The 19,751-nt window shown below is 42.1% G+C and overlaps 1 protein-coding gene across 10 annotated transcripts in view; it reads right to left on the minus strand.

Moving 5' to 3' along the window:
* Nucleotides 1-19,751, minus strand: part of MAP7 (microtubule associated protein 7) — a 148,530-nt gene that overhangs the window by 40,408 nt on the left and 88,371 nt on the right. For all 10 annotated transcript variants that reach the window (XM_068150207.1, XM_068150224.1, XM_068150232.1 and 7 more), the window contains exons 3-5: nucleotides 17,942-18,019; nucleotides 1,887-2,050; nucleotides 817-928 (exon numbers count right to left, since the gene is read on the minus strand). In XM_068150207.1, coding sequence (XP_068006308.1) covers nucleotides 817-928; nucleotides 1,887-2,050; nucleotides 17,942-18,019 — 354 coding nt within the window. The remainder of the gene's footprint in view (nucleotides 1-816; nucleotides 929-1,886; nucleotides 2,051-17,941; nucleotides 18,020-19,751) is intronic.

Consider the following 19,751-nt stretch of genomic DNA (forward strand, 5'->3'; position numbering starts at 1 on the left):
AATGATTTTTCACAGTAAAGAAAACAAAAATCAAATAAGTTATACAGAGTTAAGCAAAAAATTACTGTTTGTTGAACTTAAATAGGACAAAGATTTCAGAGCATTCTTTTCTCAACTGTTTTGTTTTTTCTTCTTGATGAAAGGTTGGACACATTGACATGTATACAGAGTAAAAAGAGAAGAATTCTAAGTACCACTTTCTGGTGAAAGAAAGGAAGGACAAAATCTCTTTTTTGAGTTTGAGTCATATTTAACAGGGCATTTACACATAATGATTGGCAGATTAAGTTAGAGAAGATGATGGGGGGAAACCCATATACTTACAATTCACTTAATTTGCCCATCTTTAAGTTTTTCTAAGTTAAAAAATAGACTTCAATCTCCAAAAGTATCTGTACAGGGGACAGGTATCTTACTACAAAGAACAATCTTTCTTCCTCATGTCTGTTTTAATCTCATTATTTGGTAACTTCCACCAGACCTTTCCTGAGCCATGATATTTAGCATTTGCAGAGAGCAGCTCATATCGCAGGACTGACACAGCACAAGCACACCACAAACACAAAGGACAGCAAAGCAGCAGAAGCAAGAAGCTGTAGCAAGGTAAGAGTTACAATCAGCTCCTGAAACAAATGTCGACTTTTGTTCGGCTTTCTCCTTGTGAGAAACATGCCACTGCTAGCAACAATAAGATCAAGAGCAAAGAATTTAAACCAGCATACACTGAATCATCCTTCCTTTTAACGGATGCAAAGTAAATTCCAGTCATTTGTCAGGACAGGGAAACTGGCTAGCAAACCAAGCCTCCCTCCTTACCTGAGTTATTAATGCGGCTGTGCAGGGCTCCTCCCCAGGACCACCTGTTTTGCTTTTGTTTTGGCTTCTGGCTTCTTTCAATTGTGCGACGTACAACAGCCTCATGTCGTTCCTTAAGAACAACAGGATTATACATTTGGATATCACTGGGTTAGGTTTGTTCTCATCACAATCTGCTCCCCTCCACGCACCTAGAAGGCATCTTGCAGTTGTATTCAAGCTTACGTGCTGCCTACTAAGCCACAGGCTGGGAACAGGATTAAGCAGCAATTAAGTGGTAAATAAGTAAAAATATTAACTATGATTTTGAAAATTAAGATCTGTTTGAGACCTGCAGAACTGTAGAGAGAAAACAGTTGCCCTACTATGGCAGCCACTACACAAACTTACCCTAGGACTACTTCCCACCTTGTATCTCCCACCTATGAAATATTAGAACAGTGAGAGAGATTGGAAACAAATATCCACAAGGATGAGCCAGCTTACATAGGATTTATACTACATGGAGTTCTCAGCTTAACTGAAACAAATCAGCCAAGAACACATTTCACTCTGGTTTAGAGAACAGATACATTCATGGAATCACCCAGGTTGAAAAAGACCTCAGAGATCATCAAGTCCAACATACTACCTAACCCCTCCTGACAACTAAACCACGGCTCCAAGTGCCACATCCAAGCCTTTTTTCAACACCTCCAGGAATGGTGACTCCACCACCTCCCTCTTAAAGGTTTTCTCAGGGCAACTATTGTTTAGCTACCCTTATACTAAAAGTCTAAGAATGAACAGATAAGCATACACAATAGCTCAGTTTTTACTTTTCTGCATGAGCTTGTGCACAGCCATAGACTGTGACCCTGACATGCTCAAATTAGCTGCACTTGACTGCTAAAGGACACTTTAAGAATCAGTATCTGAGTAAGGCTTTAAATCCTCTTTTGCAAGCTCTTTCATTCTGACCATGGCTTATGTTGCATTTTTTCGCTCAACTCTTAAAGAAAAAGTTTGATAATCACAGTATCTTATTGTAAAATCAAGCTGGAAAGGGCTTTCCTGACATTTATTCTTACCTTATCTTCTTCTAGTCTCTGCCTTCGCTTTTCCTCTACGGCAGCTCGCCTTCTCTCTTCCTTTAATCTCTGCTCTTCTAGCTTCTTTCTGCGTTCCTCCAGGTGTCTTTCATAATGTTGCCGGGCTCTCTCTTCTCTTTCTAACCAGATGGATTCTCTTGCAGCTGTGAGAAAAATCAGAAATAAATGCATAAATATGCTATATGTGTTTAAACCTTTAATACAACTTGAATAACCAAGCTGTGTGGAAAAGAATTCTGGCCTCATTTTCTTAGGAAGACATACATAATAACCCTAGTCTCTTCATCTACTAACATGTTGTGTACCCTGGTCACACATACATTTCATTTAATCTCAATTTATTTACTATGAATTACCACTAAAAAATAGTGAAACTATTGGAACACATAATTTCTATGTGGAGGAAGGAATTTTTTGTTAGTTTAAAATACCTAAGTCAGATCTATGTGACCACACTTCTATTGTACAAACCATGATCATTTTCTGCAATAAGAGAAAAAAATTAGAGAAAACTATCAATACAGATGTCCTACAATAGAAATGGTTGGGATGACAATTCCAGCACCTAGACTGCTAGCCATACCAACAAGTGACCAGAAGGAAATAAGTTACCCACAAAGACGTTAGACTAAACGTGAACTTTTCTGACCTAAAACTCCACTGCTGTACAGCTCTGAACAATGCTTCAGAAGTGTAAATTTAGACAAATTAAAAAGTACTACAACATAAAGTTTGCTGCCTGTCAGAGTTTGACTTTTCGTTAAGGTATTATAAAATCATAGAATCAATAAGGTTGGAAATTACCTCAAAGAGCATCAAGTCCAACCTGCCACCCAAGACCACATCACTACTAAACTATGGCACCAAGTGCCACATCCAATCCCCTCTTGAACACCTCCAGGGATGGTGACTCCACCACCTCTCTGGGCAGCACATTTCCACGGCTAACAACTCTCTCTGTGAAGAACTTTCTCCTCACCTCGAGCCTAAACTTCCCCTGGCACAGCTTGAGACTGTGTCCTCTTGTTCTGGTGCTAATAATAATAATAATAATAATAAAAACAAACAACCAGGTTGGAAGAGACCTTCAAGATCATTGCGTCCAACCCATCAACCAATCCAACCCACCTAAACAACTAATCCATGGCACCAAGCACCCCATCAAGTCTCCTCCTGAACACCTCCAATGACGGTGACTCCACCACCTCCCTGGGCAGCCCATTCCAATGGGCAATCACTCTCTCTGTATAGAACTTCTTCCTAACATCCAACCTAAACCTCCCCTGGCACAGCCTGAGACTGTGTCCTCTTGTTCTGGTACTGGCTGCCTGGGAGAAGAGACCATCATCCACCTGTCTACAAACTCCCTTCAGGTAGTTGTAGAGAGCAATAAGGTCACCCCTGAGTCTCCTCTTCTCCAGGCTAAGCAGCCCCAGCTCCCTCAGCCTCTTCTCATAGGGCTTGTGTTCCAAACCCCTCATCAACTTCATTGCCCTTCTCTGGACTCCTTCCAGCAAGTCAACATCCTTCCTAAACTGAGGGGCCCAGAACTGGACACAGGACTCAAGGTGTGGCCTAACCAGTGCAGTGTACAGGGGCAGAACGACCTCCCTGCTCCTGCTGGCCACACTGTTCCTGATGCAGGCCAGGATGCCATTGTCCCTCTCGGCTGCCTGGGCACACTGCAGGCTCACGTTCAGCCTACCATCGACCAGTACCCCCAGGTCCCTCTCTACCTGGCTGCTCTCCAGCCACTCTAACCCCAGCCTGTAGCTCTGCATGGGGTTGTTGTGGCCAATGTGCAGAACCTGGCACTTGGATGTGTTAAATCTCATGCTTTTGGATTCTGCCCATCTGTCCAGCCTGTCGAGGTCTCTCTGCAGAGCCTCTCTACTTTCCAGCAGATCAACTCCTGCCCCCAGCTTGGTGTCATCAGCAAATTTACTGATGATCGACTCAATGCCCCCATCCAGATCATCAATAAAGATGTTAAAGAGGATGGGGCCCAGCACTGATCCTTGGGGCACACCACTAGTGACTGGCCACCTGATTGTCTGGGAGAAGAGACCAACCCCCTCCTGGCTACAACCACCTTTCAGGTAGTTGTAGACAGCAATCAGGTCTCCCCTGAGCCTCCTCTTCTCTAGGCTAAACAATCCCAGCTCCCTCAGCCTCTCTTCACAGAGCTTGTGCTCAAGGCCTCTCACCAGCCTCACTGCCCTTCTCTGGACACGTTCAAGTGTCTCAATGTCCTTCCTAAACTGAGGGGCCCAGAACTGGACACAGTACTCAAAGTGTGGCCTAACCAGTGCTAAGTACAGGGGCACAATGACTTCCCTATTCCTGCTGGCCACACTATTCTTGATGTAGGCCAGGATGCCATTGGCCTTCTTGGCCACCTGGGCACACTGCTGGCTCATGTTTAGGCAGCTGTCAATCAGTACCCCCAGGTCCCTTCCTGTTTGGCTGTTCCCCAGCCCCTCCGACCCCATTCTGTAGCACTGCATGAGGTTGTTGTGGCCAAAGTGCAGCACCCGGCACTTGGACTTGTTGAATGACATCATGTTGGACTCTGCCCATCTGTCCAGCCAGTCAAAATCCCTCTGCAGAGCCCTTCTACCCTCTAACAGATCAACACCTGCTCTCAACTTGGTGTCATCTGCTGGAACACAGAATCCCAGAATACATCCTGTTGGAAGAGACCTCAAAGATCATCCAGTCCAACCCTCGACCCAGCCCTGAACACAAGCTCAAATTGTAGTACAAATTAAATCACTTACGTGTGAAACCCTGGACCTCTCCTTATTGTTGCCTTCAGAGCTTCAAGGCAGAGAAATTTTTGTGTTCTAAAACACCCTTTACATGCCTTCCCAAATTCCCAGACATGTGACTCCAGCCTTTAATTGGCAGAGATACCCTGTGTGGTTTGGCACAACCACATACCAAACCCAAAAAATCCAAATGCTTCTAGGCATTCAAAGGAGACCCTGCAATCACTTCTTCTAACACTACAACTCATCTTCACCAAAATGTTCTTCTGCACTTTTCTGCCTACTCAAACAAATCCCACTCTACCAAACGAACAATTTAGATTACACTCTAAACCTCACTCTAAACCTGGTCAGTTGATATGCCAGAGGGACCGGATGTCATCCAGAGTGACCTGGACAAGCTGGAGAGGTGAGGCCAGGTGAACCTCATGAGGTTCAACAAGAGCAAGGGCAAGGTCCTGTGCCTGGGGCAGAACAATCCTTACTATCAATATGGACTCGGGTATGAGGTGATAGAAAGCAGCCCTGTGGTAAAGGACTTGGGGGTGCTGATGGACAAGAAGCTGGACATGAGCAGGCAGTGTGAGCTTGCAGCCCAGAAGGCAAATCTCATCCTGGTCTGCATCAAAAGATGTGTTGCCAGCAGATCCAGAGAGGTGAGTGTGCCACTTTTTTTCTGGTGAGACATCACCTGGAGTACTATGTACAGGTCTGGAGCTCTCAATACAGGAAGGGCAAGACCTGATGGAGAGGGTCCAGAGGAGGGCCACAAAAATGATCCAGGGTTTGGAGCACCTCTGCTATGAGGACAGGCTGAGGGAGCTGGGAGTGCTCAGCCTGGAGAAGAGGAGGCTCTGGGAACACCATATAGCAACCTTCCAGTACCTGAAAGGGGCCTACAAGAAGGATGGAGCAAGACTGTTTACAAAGGCCTTTGGTGATAGGACAAGGGACAATGGCTTCAAACTAGAAAAGAGCAGATTTAGATTAGATGTTAGGAACAGGTTCTTTACTATGAGGATGGTGGAAGACTGGAACAGGTTGCCCAGGGAGGTTGTTGGGGCACCATCCCTGGAGATATTCAAAGTGAGGCTCAACAGGGCTCTGGGTGGCCTGATCTAGTTGAGGATGCCCCTGCTGACTGCAGAGGGGGTTGGACTAGATGGCCTTTGGAGGTCCCTTCCAGCCAGGACCATTCTGTGACTCTACTTGTTGACAAAATCTCATGAGAAATCTCTAACCTGAGTAAACCAGTTCATAGGGAGAGTATCTCCTGTCAGAAAACAACTTTCTACCAGTTCAGACATGAAATATTTTGCTGAGAAAAGCAGAAAGCATGTATGGTTTTGCCATGGGATACAAACTAACAGAGAGAATTTGCATCAGCAGCTACAAGCAACCCTTAAGGCTCCCTTTTGGCAAGATGGATGAAAGTTCAGCAACATGTTTGCAGGAAATAGAACAATCATAGCTAGAGTAATTACAGCAACAGGGAATAGTAGAGTTGCTTAGATAATTGCTAACAATAATTGGCACCTACAAATGTAAAACACCAATGCAAGAGCCAGGGGAAGATTTCTAGAAATACTTTTCTAGATATGTAAACTGCAGACTAGGGCAGAAAAAAAGGGGGAGAATATGGCAGAAAAAGGAGCTTCCAGGCCAAATGAAATCTGCAAGGCTCCTTCTTCTATATAAAAGTCTTACAGCATCGTAAGATTGGTGCTCCAAATGCAAGATGGATTAGTAAACCAGGAACATTCATCTGCTGCCCTTTCTTGAGCCAATAGCTGACCAAGAGAACAGGTGGACAGAGAGATGCCTCTCACTATAGTGTACCCTTTTCCTGGAACCACATGACCCTTCATCATGCTGTCTTTCAATTGTCTAGGTCCAGAAAAGTCTGACTCCATCTTTCCCAACTGTTTGGATCAATGCCACCTTCCTGTTTCTCCTGTATGACATGTCGCACACCTAGCTTAGGATATGTTTTATCCAAAAAGTAATTCTTCCAGCCCCATCAGCAGAACAAATTACTCTATACTGGCCACCCATCTAAAGGCAGCAGTTTCACAAAAGGCACAGGGAGGCTGGGAAATCATGTCACCTGCTCACGAGGACACAAAAGGAAGCAAAGAGACATTCAGAGCTCAACTTTGCAGGCTTGAATAGCTAAAACATTTTACTCCATAAAGCCAAATGTTGGCAGAACTTAACTAATAATGAACTGTGGACAACACAAGATTATTAATATTTTCCCCCCTTCAAACACCAGGTTTTAATCTTTCTCTTGTTCCTCAAGTAATTGTTCATTAGTGTTAGAATGCAATGTTAAATAAGTGTTAAATACCATTCCTGGAGGCTGTGGTGTTACTCTCTCCTACTGTTCATTCTGTATAACTACTTCCTGTGAAGCTTTTTTTGCTAGCTTTCATCGTCTGATTTTTTTCTGTTTGAATCTACTGTTACATTTCATTTATGACACTGAAAGGTTTGTTGCAGTTCTGCAGACAGCATTTGAAGATACATATAGACAGAAAGCTTGTAATACTTAAGTGATTTTATGGACATACACAAACTATAACAACTAGTGTTAATTTCTAGTTCTTATCATTTGTTTATCTGTAGAAATCATGGAAATGGCTCTTCAGGAAAAATGAGAATCACTCCCTGTTCTCCTCTTCTAAGGAAATCTGGATCCCACTTCATTTATTGCATATCAGATGTGCACAATTTGATGCTTTTCTAAGCTTCAGCTTCCCTAGCTAACAATTCAAGAGTTGAACTAGATCGTTCCCTTGTGCAACATCATAAGCTTTGCAATCTAAGTTAGACCCCCTTTGCACAGGGGATGCTCTAGAGTCTTACAGCATCCCATCACCATGGTGCTGTACAAATTAATTAAAACCCAAACCAAAACAAAGCAAAACCAACAAGCCACTGCTGCAAGCATAAAAGACTCCCACAGACCCTGAGATCAGCTGGATCTCCTGTGCTTGGAATCTGCTTGCAACAGCAACCCAGCACAAAAAGGCTCTTTTGTTCTCTGCTGAAAATAAAGCACTTCCTAAAGGATATGAGGAGTTAACAAAAGCAAAGACTAAAAACCCAACAAATTTCTTAGCTCATGCCACTAGTTTATTAATTTGCCTATATGTGGTGGGTTGAAATTACCCCCTCCCCAACAAATTTGAGAGAACTAGCCCCCAAAATAAAATTGCCAGACTAGCTCAGATGGAAGCAAATGAAGCTATATTTACAAGCAAAACTACAATCTAGAAATATGAAATGCAATAAACATGCACAAAATATACAATATTTACATATATTGACAATTTATAAACAACACAAGAACCCCCTTGGACAAAACCAGGGGGCTCCCAATAGCTTCCCCTCTTCTTCCCATATCCCACACCCCCTCCCTGTATGAGGGAAAAGAGAAAGAGGAGAAAAATCAGAGTAACTTGTTAGTACTTAGCCACAACAAGAATGCAGCCAAGGTCAGCAACAGCCAAACAAAAACACCAGCTAGTATCAGCTAGAGTGAAGAAGCCGAAAGGAGTTAGTTTATACAACTAACTTTATGCTAGTTATCAGACCAATAGGATTATTTAGGCTTTATCCCTTTACATCCAGTTGTGATTTATTTACATTCTACCACTTTCTACTGAATCTGTGGAAAAATTTCCTGAGCATCTGCCTAAAACTACCACGCTATAAATGATAGAGATTGTTCTTTCTCTCACTGATGTAAATGGCTAGACTTTCCTGAGGCATTATTTGTGGTGATTTCCATTGGCTTCAGCCTGCCATGTTATTCAAAAAAGCAATGAAAATAGTACATTTGAACTTTCAAGACTAAACCTGGGTAGAATAAGGCTGAAGGCATTTTTATGTTTTAGTATTTAAGAGAGTTAACTTTCACATAAACCCTTACTGCTGGGAAGACAATCAGAATGCTAAACCTCTGGACAGAACACTAGTTTTCAGCTTTCTGCTTCTCTGAGAAGGGAATAGTGTCATAGTATCATAGTATCAGTCAGGGCTGGAAGGGACCACAAGGATCATCTAGTTCCAACCCCCCTGCCATGGGTGTGGACACCCCACACTAGATCAGGCTGGCCAATGATCATACTTTGGTGATAAGGAAAGACATTTCAGTAACAGAACCACACATTAGTGATTGCTTAATGAAGGTAAAAGGAAGTGTTAGGCTGGACTAAATAACAACAACAGAAATGGATCTGATATTGAACAAACTTAAAAGCCACCTCTTTCCATAATCTTTAAGTTACAGGCAAAAGGCAGCAGAAAATAAACACCCATTTGTTAACACGAAGAAGCTTTTAAGCTTAGGCTTGGACCAAGTATTTAACTAGTGTATAAAAGCATGATTTATGATATATCTGTTTGCTGAGAAAAAGAGTAATATCTATTTTAATTTTTTTGAATAGAATAGACCAGACCAGGTTGGAAGAGACCTTCAAGATCATCACGTCCAACCCATCAACCAATCCAACCCACCTAAACAACTAACCCATGGCACCAAGCACCCCATCAAGTCTCCTCCTGAACACCTCCAATGACGGTGACTCCACAACCTCCCTGGGCAGCCCATTCCAATGGGCAATCACTCTATCTGTATAGAACTTCTTCCTATGAGGAAGAGTTCCAAACCCCTTATCAACTTCATTGCCCTTCTCTGGACTCGTTCCAGCAAGTCAACATCCTTCCTAAACTGAGGGGCCCAGAACTGGACACAGTACTCGAGGTGTGGCCTAACCAGTGCAGTGTACGGGTACAGAATGACTTCCCTGCTCCTGCTGGCCACACTGTTCTTGATGCAAGCCAGGATGCCATTGGCCCTCCTGGCTGCCTGGGCACACTGCAGGCTCATGTTCAGCCTACCATCGACCAGTACCCCCAGGTCCCTCTCTGCCTGGCTGCTCTCCAGCCACTCTGACCCCAGCCTGTAGCACTGCATGGGGTTGTTGTGGCCAATGTGCAGAACCCAGCACTTGGATGTGTTAAATCTCATGTCATTGGATTCTGCCCATCTGTCCAACCTGTCGAGGTCCCTCTGCAGAGCCTCTCTAACCTCCAGCAGATCAACTCCTGCCCCCAGCTTGGTGTCATCAGCAAATTTACTGATGATGGACTCAATGCCCTCATCCAGATCATCAATAAAGATGTTAAACAGCATGGAGCCCAGCACTGATCCCTGGGGGACTCCACTACTGACTGGCTGCCAGCTGGATGTGACACCATTCACCACCACTCTCTGGGCTCGGCCATCTAGCCAGTTCCTAACCCATCGCAGTGTGCTCCTGTCCAAGCCATGGGCTGACAGCTTGGCCAGGAGTTTGCTGTGGGGGACGGTGTCAAAGGCCTTGCTGAGGTCCAGGTAGACTACATCCACCAGGCAGGTCCTTACAGATAGGGAAGTTTAAGTTATTTTAAGTATTAATTCCTACATTTGCTCTTATTAGAAAATCAAAGGAGAATATCTTCTTTTTTTTCACTGCTTCCTATATGAACTACTGACATTCTTCCATGACCTTAAGGGTTGGTTTTGACATCTACAAGGTAGATCAATACAGAGACGTGTCAGTGTCCTTAGATATATGATGATAACTTCAGGGAAAATCCTAATATAGCATTCTTAAATTTCATTCTTATATCCTTATTTATGAATTTGCAGACATTTTTTTCCCCCTGCTGCTACAGACAGAATTTATTTATTTATTTATTTTGAAATTACTAAATTGCATTCCAGGGTCAAAAAAGCCTCCTCTGAGATAAAAATTAGGAGGATTAAGCCCTGTTCTGAATACATAGATGCACTTCTAGAAGCACAGCAAGCCATGTTTTATAGAGACACATGTATCACCTTGCTGGTAGCAGAATGAGTCTACAGGATATAGAAAATACCTCTAAAATGTCCAATCAGCTTGAAAGAGCGGCCAATTTGAAGGATGAGGAAGAGTAAAATACCTGCTTTTATGATAGCTCCTCCAGAAACTATGCCCAGTGCTGAGCTAGTGTTGAACCCCAGTATAGGTATGGTCCAGCAAAAATGCTTTTTCTGGGGCTGAGCCTTAAAAACTTCATGCACTTCTCACCCTTGTAATAACACACATTGCCTGACAGCATGTGAGAATCAAAGAAAGCATGCTCATCATTCAAATAGTAGTTGTGTGTTGAAAGCTGAAATGGCATAGGAACATTTATATTTAAACTGGAAAATGCAAAGAAAAGTCACAGCCTGACCTTGCTCTATCTCATTATTTAGTAGAAACTACAAATATGAATACAGTCAGGTGATGGAAGAACACAAGATTAGAGCATAAAAAGAAGGCTTAGAAATTGAGCCCTGTCAATACCTTCTTCTTGTTTGCAAACTAGTAATGCTGGATTAGATTAAAAGCAAGATACTGAATGCTGTATTTCTGGCACCTCTGGAGTGAATAACAGTGCAAAAGGAAACAAGAAAGAAACATTCCAATATTAAGAGACATGTGAGACCTGAAACCAATCAATTTTACACTAGAATTAACTGATGTAATGTGGGAGATGTTAACTTCCAATCATGCACATTTCTTTTGTGGAAATCATGTTGGATTTTCTTTCACCAGTCACGCACACAGCCAGAAAGCCCTTCTTTGCAGGGGTTTTAGGCTGTGAGGGAAGGGGAAGCATGCATTAAGTGTCAAAGCCTCTACTTGATCCATGTGAAGTAAGAGATGTCCCTCCAGCTCCTCTTTTGCTATCCTTTCTGCTGTCTCCACTTCAGTACTTTTCCTTCTGGTTTACTGCCTATGTAAAAGCAGATCATTCCAGCAACACACTTTCCCAGTCTGCCTTTTGCATCCACTTTGGACGGACAGATTACCTGTGTAAAGATCTTATAGTCTTTGTCAATCTTTCCAGCCTTTATCTTTTCTGACTTTACAGCATTGACCTCAGCTTTCTCCTCTGACCGCTGTTTCACCTTTCCTCACTGCCAGCTCTGCATTGTCTGAGACTGTGATTGCCTCCTTGCTACATTAGCAGAAAAATGGATCATGATGCTTTAACCATACCTAAAAATGGGGACATTCCACAGAAATGGCTGACTGAATGAATTAGAAGGTGAACTTCAGAGCTGCGATTAAAGCTCAAGTTAACATTAGATTCTCTAAGCCAACCTTTCCCCAATAACCATGCTTGGAGGGATATTCAGCACAGAAACCATTAAACTAACCTTCCTTAAAAATTGTCTTCCTGTCTTATAAGCACTTCTGACACTCAAGTCCTCTGAGGACATCCCAAAATTATTAATATGCTAAAGTCACTGAGTGTAGGTTTCTGTGGGGCTCCTGACTGGAAATATTTGATAAAGTTCTGTCACCAAATGCTAGAAAAGAGAATAAACCAGAGGGAATTCACTGACAGGAAAAAAAACTGCAATTTTTATTAATGTCTATTTATTTAGAGGACAGTCTCAAGCTGGTCTCTTCTCCCAGGCAACCAGCACCAGAACAAGAGGACACAGTCTCAAGCTGCACCAGGGGAAGTTTAGGCTCGAGCTAAGGAGAAAGTTCCTCACTGAGAGAGTTGTTAGCCCTTGGAATGGGCTGCCCAGGGAGGTGGTGGAGTCACCAGCCCTGGAGGTGTTCAAGAGGGGACTGGACGTGGCACTTGGTGCCATGGTTTAGTAGTCATGAGGTCTGTGGTGACAGGTTGGACTTGATGATCTTTGAGGTCTCTTCCAACCTTATTGATTCTATGATTCTATGATTTTGCTAAGGCTCACTTGCAAATATCTTAATGTGATCTTTACAATATTATTTTGATGCACTGTACATATTAAAAGAGTTTAATGTATTTCACCAACCTGAAATTCAGGCATATTCTAAAAACTAAGGTTAGTAACTCGTTTCCTTATGAAGAGTTAACTAAGATGGCAGGATTACCATCTCTTGCTCCCAGTGCCAAAAAGTAAATGAGCCATGTGCATTTGACAGGATCATAATAGTGATAAAAAAGGTCAGTGTTTAAGCAGGAGTAGTGTAGATAAAACATACACAAATGTAAGACTCAAATGTTTTTCTGATGAATCAGGGACTGCAAAGCAAACCCAAGAAATCTCCCAACTCTTCTTCTTTGCTAGGCCACTACCTAAGCCTATCAGAATGGAACTCATTTTAAAATCCCAGCAACTTTCCCTGTTGAAAAACACATTTTTATTTTTCTTTCCAGTTATGAAGAACCAGGTCTATGCTGATAAATGGAAAGTGTACAGAGCCTAACTGGCATGGACCAACTTCTACCTGTACTATTAAACTTCCACCCTGCAAAATGGTGCCAGTAGTCAATCAACACATGGGGGAAGCCCATAGGGCTCCCCTGACAATCCCCAAACCTTGTCTGGGAGTGAGTGGGGAGACAGCTAGTTGGCTGGAGCCAAAATCCTGCCAGGAGCCATTATAAGAGTTTAATAGTAAGAACAACTGAGTTTCAGCACCAGGAAATGCTCTTCAGTACTGTTTAATCTGCCAGTACAGATTTGATCAATATGGCAGAGATAAGAGTGAAGCCTCTCAACTGAAAAAAGCAGTAGCTTTTAGTAAACTTTCCAGTTTGACCAGGCCACCAACAATGTTTGCATTCACAAATAACTCAGTTCTGACATGTGTCTCACATAGCCTCCAGTGCCAAACACAGCCAGTCAGCATGACACATGCAAAGAAGCCTATGATACAAGCTGGAGCCAGAAGTGTGACAGTTGCTTTCACTCAGTGCTCTAAGAAGAGCCACATTTGACAGCTATCATCTTCACCTAGCACCACCCCTCTTGGGATTTCCATCTTGAACAAGCCAAGAGGGCTAGTCTCACAGAGAGAGATCTGATAGTTGTATTTTAAAGGACAGATGTTAACTTCATATATAGGCACTGTGGGAAAGAGTGCTGACAAAGACAGGGCAAAATTAAAACACAATTACTAAAGAGCAAATGACACACTGGAAGCATTATTTATAGAATCAAGTAAAGATTACCCTAATAACCTTTTAAAAGCCTGAATGTACACATCATCAAGTAATATAAACATTACCACATGTCAAGGAATTAAAAAAAAACTTAAACATGACTGCTGAGCAATTCCTTTACTTCTGCTCATGTGAAATGGCAAGCCTAAAAATAAAGCTAACCCCCCAAAAAAATTAATACAACTTATTAATCATGGAAAACATAAGTTGCACAGAGAAAAGCAAAAGAAATATTAATCTTTCATGTGTTAGGATGGCATTTTAAAAGCAATGCCTTTCCTACAGTGAAGGCACTAAAAATCCCTCCCTCTTGATGGGGTGATTAGCCGAAATAGCATGTGTCCCTGTGTGCCTTCTATGTGTTCTAAAACTAGACAAGAACCTACTACAGTGAAAGAGGCTTTTTTGTAGAAGCCCTTTTGCTCTTTCCAATTAAGTAGCATAAGGTGATCCTCAAAACCAGCAGATACTCACAGCCTCACTACACATATGCTACATGTATGCAGAAAACAAAAATGACAGCACTCACTTTTCCTACTCTCCAAACTCTCATTAAAAAGAGGTAGACACCCAAGTGTGGTAAGTGATAAAATGTGATAAAATACCAGTTTGGGGCCCCTCAGTTTAAGAAGGACATTGAGACACTTGAACGTGTCCAGAGAAGGGCAACAAGGCTGGGGAGAGGCCATGAGCACAAGCCCTCTGAGGATAGGCTGAGGGAGCTGGGATTGTTTAGCCTGGAAAAGAGGAGGCTCAGGGGTGACCTCTTTGCCCTCTACAACTACCTGAAAGGTAGCTGTAGCTGTAAAGGGGTTGGTCTCTTCTCTCAGGCAACCAGCACCAGAACAAGGGGACATAGTCTCAAGCTGCGCCAGGGGAGGTTTAGAGTCAAGGTGAGGAGAAAGTTCTTCACCGAGTGAGTCATTCGTCATTGGAATGGGCTGCCCAGGGAGGTGGTGGAGTCCCCATCCCTGGAGGCATTCAAGAGGAGATTGGACGTGGCACTTGGTGCCAGTTTAGATACTGTGTCATGAGGTATGTGTTGATAGGTTGGACTCAATGATCCTCGAGGTCTCTTCCAACCTTAGTTATACTGTGATACCACTGCCAGGTGCAAGCAAACCCTCAAGAGTGCAGAGTGTATAGTGATCACAGTGAAAGCCACATCTACCACAGCACAGTAGAACTTGAACAAAATAAAAGGTTGATAGTAAACAAAAAGGGTGGAAACATCAGAATATTGCCCAATAAATAAACATAATCATTATTAAGCTGGTGCTCCACAAAAACTTAACAGAAGGGTCAAACAACTTGATTTTCATGAAAAGATGGATAACGTGAGCTCCTGTGGTTCGAGTTGCTGAAACTACAAACTGAAATTGTTAGGATTACTACAGCTCTGCGCTTACACAACTGGATGCTGTCTATTCTTTTTTGGAGCAAAGAATAGTTTCGATTGAGATATGACTGAAATGCTCAGCTTCCTCTTAAAAAGTAGGCTTTGCTAAACTTGACAGATCCCCTGAATCAAAAGGAAAGGAATGAAGTTTAAATCCAACTTAATTCTATAAACAATAATTCCTTCAGTCGCTTTACTGCTGTGTGGCTGGTGCCCCAGTATTACCAAAATCCAACTCTAATTTTCAGCAAGACTCAATTTATGTAACAACATTATACAACTTGATGTTTAAGATAAACAGCTTAGGCATTTCTTTGCTGTGGTTCACATGACATGAGTGACTGATTGTCTAGATTCTGCACTTGAAAAAAAAAAAAAAAAAAAGAAAAGAAAAAAGATAAAAAAGGAGAAACTTGCATGCTATTGAGCACAGGAGTTCTGGGCTGTGGTGCGCCATGCCAAGTGGGCATCCGTGCTAAGGCCGGCATCAGTATGGTGAGCCCCGGGGAGCAGGGGCACACCAGGTTGACTAAGGAGGGGTAGCCAAGTGGGGGCTGGTCTCCTCTCCCAGGCAACCAGCACCAGAACAAGAGGACACAGTCCTCTAGGGCAACAAGGCTGGGGAGAGGCCTTGAGCACAAGCCCTATGAGGAGAGGCTGAGGGAGCTGGGATTGTTTAGCCTGGAGAAGAGGAGGCTCAGGGGAGACTTCATTGCTCTCTAACAACTACCTGAAAGGTGGTTGTAGCCAGGAAGGGATTGGTCTCTTCTCTCTAGCAACCAGCACCAGAACAAGGGGACACAGTCTCAAGCTGCACCAGGGGAGGTTTAGACTTGAGGTGAGGAGAAAGTTCTACACCGTGCGAGTCATTTGTCATTGGAATGTGCTGCCCAGGGAGGTGGTTGAGTCACCGTCCCTGGAGGTGTTCAAGAGGGGATTGGACGTGGCACTTGGTGCCATGGTCTAGTCATGAGGTCTGTGGTGACAGGCTGGACTCAATGACCTTTGAGGTCTCTTCCAACCTTGGTGATACTGTGAAGTTGCACCAGGGGGGGTTTAGGCTGGATGTTAGGAAGAGGTTCTTCATAGAAAGAGTGATTGCCCATTGGAATGGGCTTGTCAGGGAGGTGGTGGAGTCACCATCCCTGGAGGTGTTTAGGAAGAGACTGGATGGGGTGCTTGGTGCCATGGCTTAGCTGATTAGGTAATGTTGGATGTTAGATAGTGTTGGATGATCTCAAAGGTCTCTTCCAACCTGGTCTACTCTAGTCTATTGTGAAAAATCATTGCTTTGCTGTAGTGGAACACAAGTCTAAAGAGACAGTTCCTAAATCATAATGTTAGCAGACAAATACACAGATCAAAGTTTCAGTTTTCTTGTTAGTTCAAATACTTCTTTAGGCAAGAACACACAATATGCTTATGCATCATGGCAACACGCAGAACTCTCCCATTTAAAAGTGACGGGTTCCACATCAACTTACAAAAACACTACAGTTTGATGTTTATTTTAAGATATGGCACACAAAATGAGATGTTTCCCAACAGAAGTCTTGTCCTTCCAATAACAGGTGAGTATTTTTATCAATAAATGTACTTATTTGATAAATATATTTATCAATAAATGAATACATTCACTGATAGCTAGAAAAATCAGAGTTCAGGAGAATCTAACAAAGGCATCTCTCTCTGCACTTTAATAAAGCATTTTTACTACACAAGGATCAAACCTCCCATAAAAATAACTAAATTCAAGCCATGGAAGTGTCATCTATGACAAATTAGTTAAAATGGGCCATTAACCTTCATTTACTCTGGAACCTGAAGAAACTAAGACTGTGTATACCACTAACCTCAGCTTCAGGAGCAGCTTTTTGGGGACTGGCAAACATCTTGTCATGTTATCCACTTGAGCAAGCCAAAACCAAAGCTTTACTTTTCTCCTCCAAAACAACCCTAGTGATTCATGTATGGCTAGCACAGTGTTATAGGATGCTGTAAAGAAGGAAGCATATTAATACTATTAAGACCCAGGTGGCAATAAATTAGGGCTTTCTGGGTTATGATATAGTTCTATAAACATACATCAGCTAAAAAAAAAAAATAGAGATAAAGAACTTCTGTTTCTCAAGCCGTAAGTACAATGCAGCATCCAGAGAAATCAGGATGAACATGCAAAAGAAATAAGAGGAAACATCTGTGCTTCTCAACCTCCTAATTGTCACAGAATGTTGTGGCAGCTAAATATGTAAATAGTTGTCAGGGAGCCATCAATTTGATTGCACCTAATTCTGTAAATCTCTTACCACCACAACTCAACATACTGTCATTGCCAGTCGCTTGGTAAGTAATCTTCACTTTCACTGTTCACTTTAATGGTGTGGATGTGTAGACATGTTCATGCACAGTTGATATTTTATAAGATATTGAGCACATCTATTTGATGTCCACTAAAGGTATTACCTGGAAAAACCCAGGTTTACACAGGAAAATTCAAACCATGCACTGGCAACGTATTCTGCAATTCTAATTCAACATTAAGTAGTTTAATATTAACTGCTAAAATATTCTGAAAGGTAGACATTCCATTTACAACAGTGAAGTTTCTTACATGAGTTAAGAAGTCAAACAATTTTTCATTCTGATTCACAGAAGTAACAGTTATGTAAAAGGTATAGCAGTGACAAATCCCAAGATGTGCATTAAGATCTACTTTAAAGATGTAATCACATATCTAAAAATGGCATTATTGCATATCTAGCACAATCAGCTTTCTGGATGCATGCTGACAGATGATAGTACAGTCAAAAAAGGCAATTTAGAGTAGGCCTTACCTAGCTGCTTTTCTCGTTCTTCTCTCCGTTCTCTAGCAAGCCGTTGCCTGTCATCAACCTTAAGTATTGTTGGATGATCTACAAATGGAGGGAGGAAGAAAATATTAGATATATAGCATAAAATCAAATAGTACCATAAACCAGCATTTAGGTTAAACATCTCTAGTTATGTTACTTGGAAAACAGATCGCATTTTCAGACATCTTATGAAAAAAACCAAAAGGATGAGACTATTAAAAGAAGTATTAATGCACTCTAATTATAGAGTTTTGAAGTGCTCCCAAAGAATGGGCTAAGCTGCAACTCTGAATCACAGACAAGAGAGCTGCCTGTGAAAACACAGGAAGAAGTTTGGGTTTTTTTTCCAAACCTATGAAAAAAATGCCTACTTGAGAGCATTCTGACAGAATACTGTTATTCCATAACCTCTCTCCAAACTGCATCCACAGGAAATTGTATTATAATGCAGCACCCTCTTGCCACCGGTATTGTCTTGAAAAAAAACCCAGTAAGCCCCATTTCATGAGACTAAAGAAGTTCAGTACCCAAGCAGAACAAGCTGGATCAAAACTCCATCAGTTCTGGTTGAGCTTCTGCAGAGAGCATAATGTTTTCAGTATTCAGTATTCCTAAGGTTGGAAGGGACCTCAAAGATCATCGAGTCCAACCTGTCATGACAGACCTCATGGCTAGAGTAGGGAGGACACTACTGCCCACTGCAGGCTTAATACTGATACCCACAGACGTTTGTGGGGCAAACACACTTTGACAGTACATCACATGTCTGAATTGGTGTAAAACCAGTAAAGTAAGATGATAGTTTAGTCAACTGTCCTTGAAAACTTAAAGTTAGCTGCACAATTAATTTTAAAATGTCTGCAGCTGGCCACTTGGATCGCAGTGAGAAGAGTGAGAATAATATGGCAAATCTGCTGGAGCCCAGCCTTGTAGAAGAATTCAGGCTTGGTTGGAAAAACATTTATTTGTACAGCGAATTCACTAGAAGACAACAAAATGCTCAACAGCTAGTATCCTACTTCCAGCCTCAGCAGTGGAGCTATTCCAGACAAAAAGGGAACAATATCCAAATTACCAATTCATCTCAGCATGCTGCCAAAACTAATTTCCTATGCATTCTTAACCTGTTCTGTTAAACCTGGCAAGCTGTTGATATTATACATTTTTCACTAGCAATGAAAAAGGCTGCTTTGACTGAAAACATACGTTAAAAAAAAACACAAACCCAACAACAAAAAAACCAAACACACAGGAGAGAGAAGAAGATTTCTGGGTATAAAGAAATCATGCAATTTATTTTAGTATTGAAAGGAACTCAGTTTTTAAATATTTCAAGATAAAGAACTACCTAGAATACTGTCACCATGGAAGTGCACATAAAAACAAGGCAACAGATCCTTTTTGTTCTTCAGGGGGCATACACAAGTAAGCACTTTGTGTAAAGGCAGCCCAGTTGTGTACAGACTGCATCTCTATGAAAACTTAGTAGCAAAAGAGTACAAAGGGTCATTAAAATGAGGATAAAGATACTTGCAAAAATAAATCCCTGAAGTAAGGATGTGCTTGACAGATTTTTTAATAGCTATTTGAATGAGACAATAAAATCAGTAATGTGCCTTTCACACTATAACAGAAGTTTCTGCACCAGGATGACAGGATTTATTGGATGAACAAGTTCACTGATGACTAGCTTCAGTTAAATTACTCTAGAACTCTCATCAGTGAAAAACTATAACCCCAACAATAGCCAGAGACTGCAGTCCAAATTAATGATGTTCACTGCAATGCAAAG

Source organism: Melanerpes formicivorus, unplaced genomic scaffold, assembly GCF_026170545.1.
Source record: "Melanerpes formicivorus ecotype bairdi unplaced genomic scaffold, bMelFor1.0.p_v2 SCAF_2, whole genome shotgun sequence".
Classification (NCBI taxonomy): Eukaryota; Metazoa; Chordata; class Aves; order Piciformes; family Picidae; genus Melanerpes; species Melanerpes formicivorus.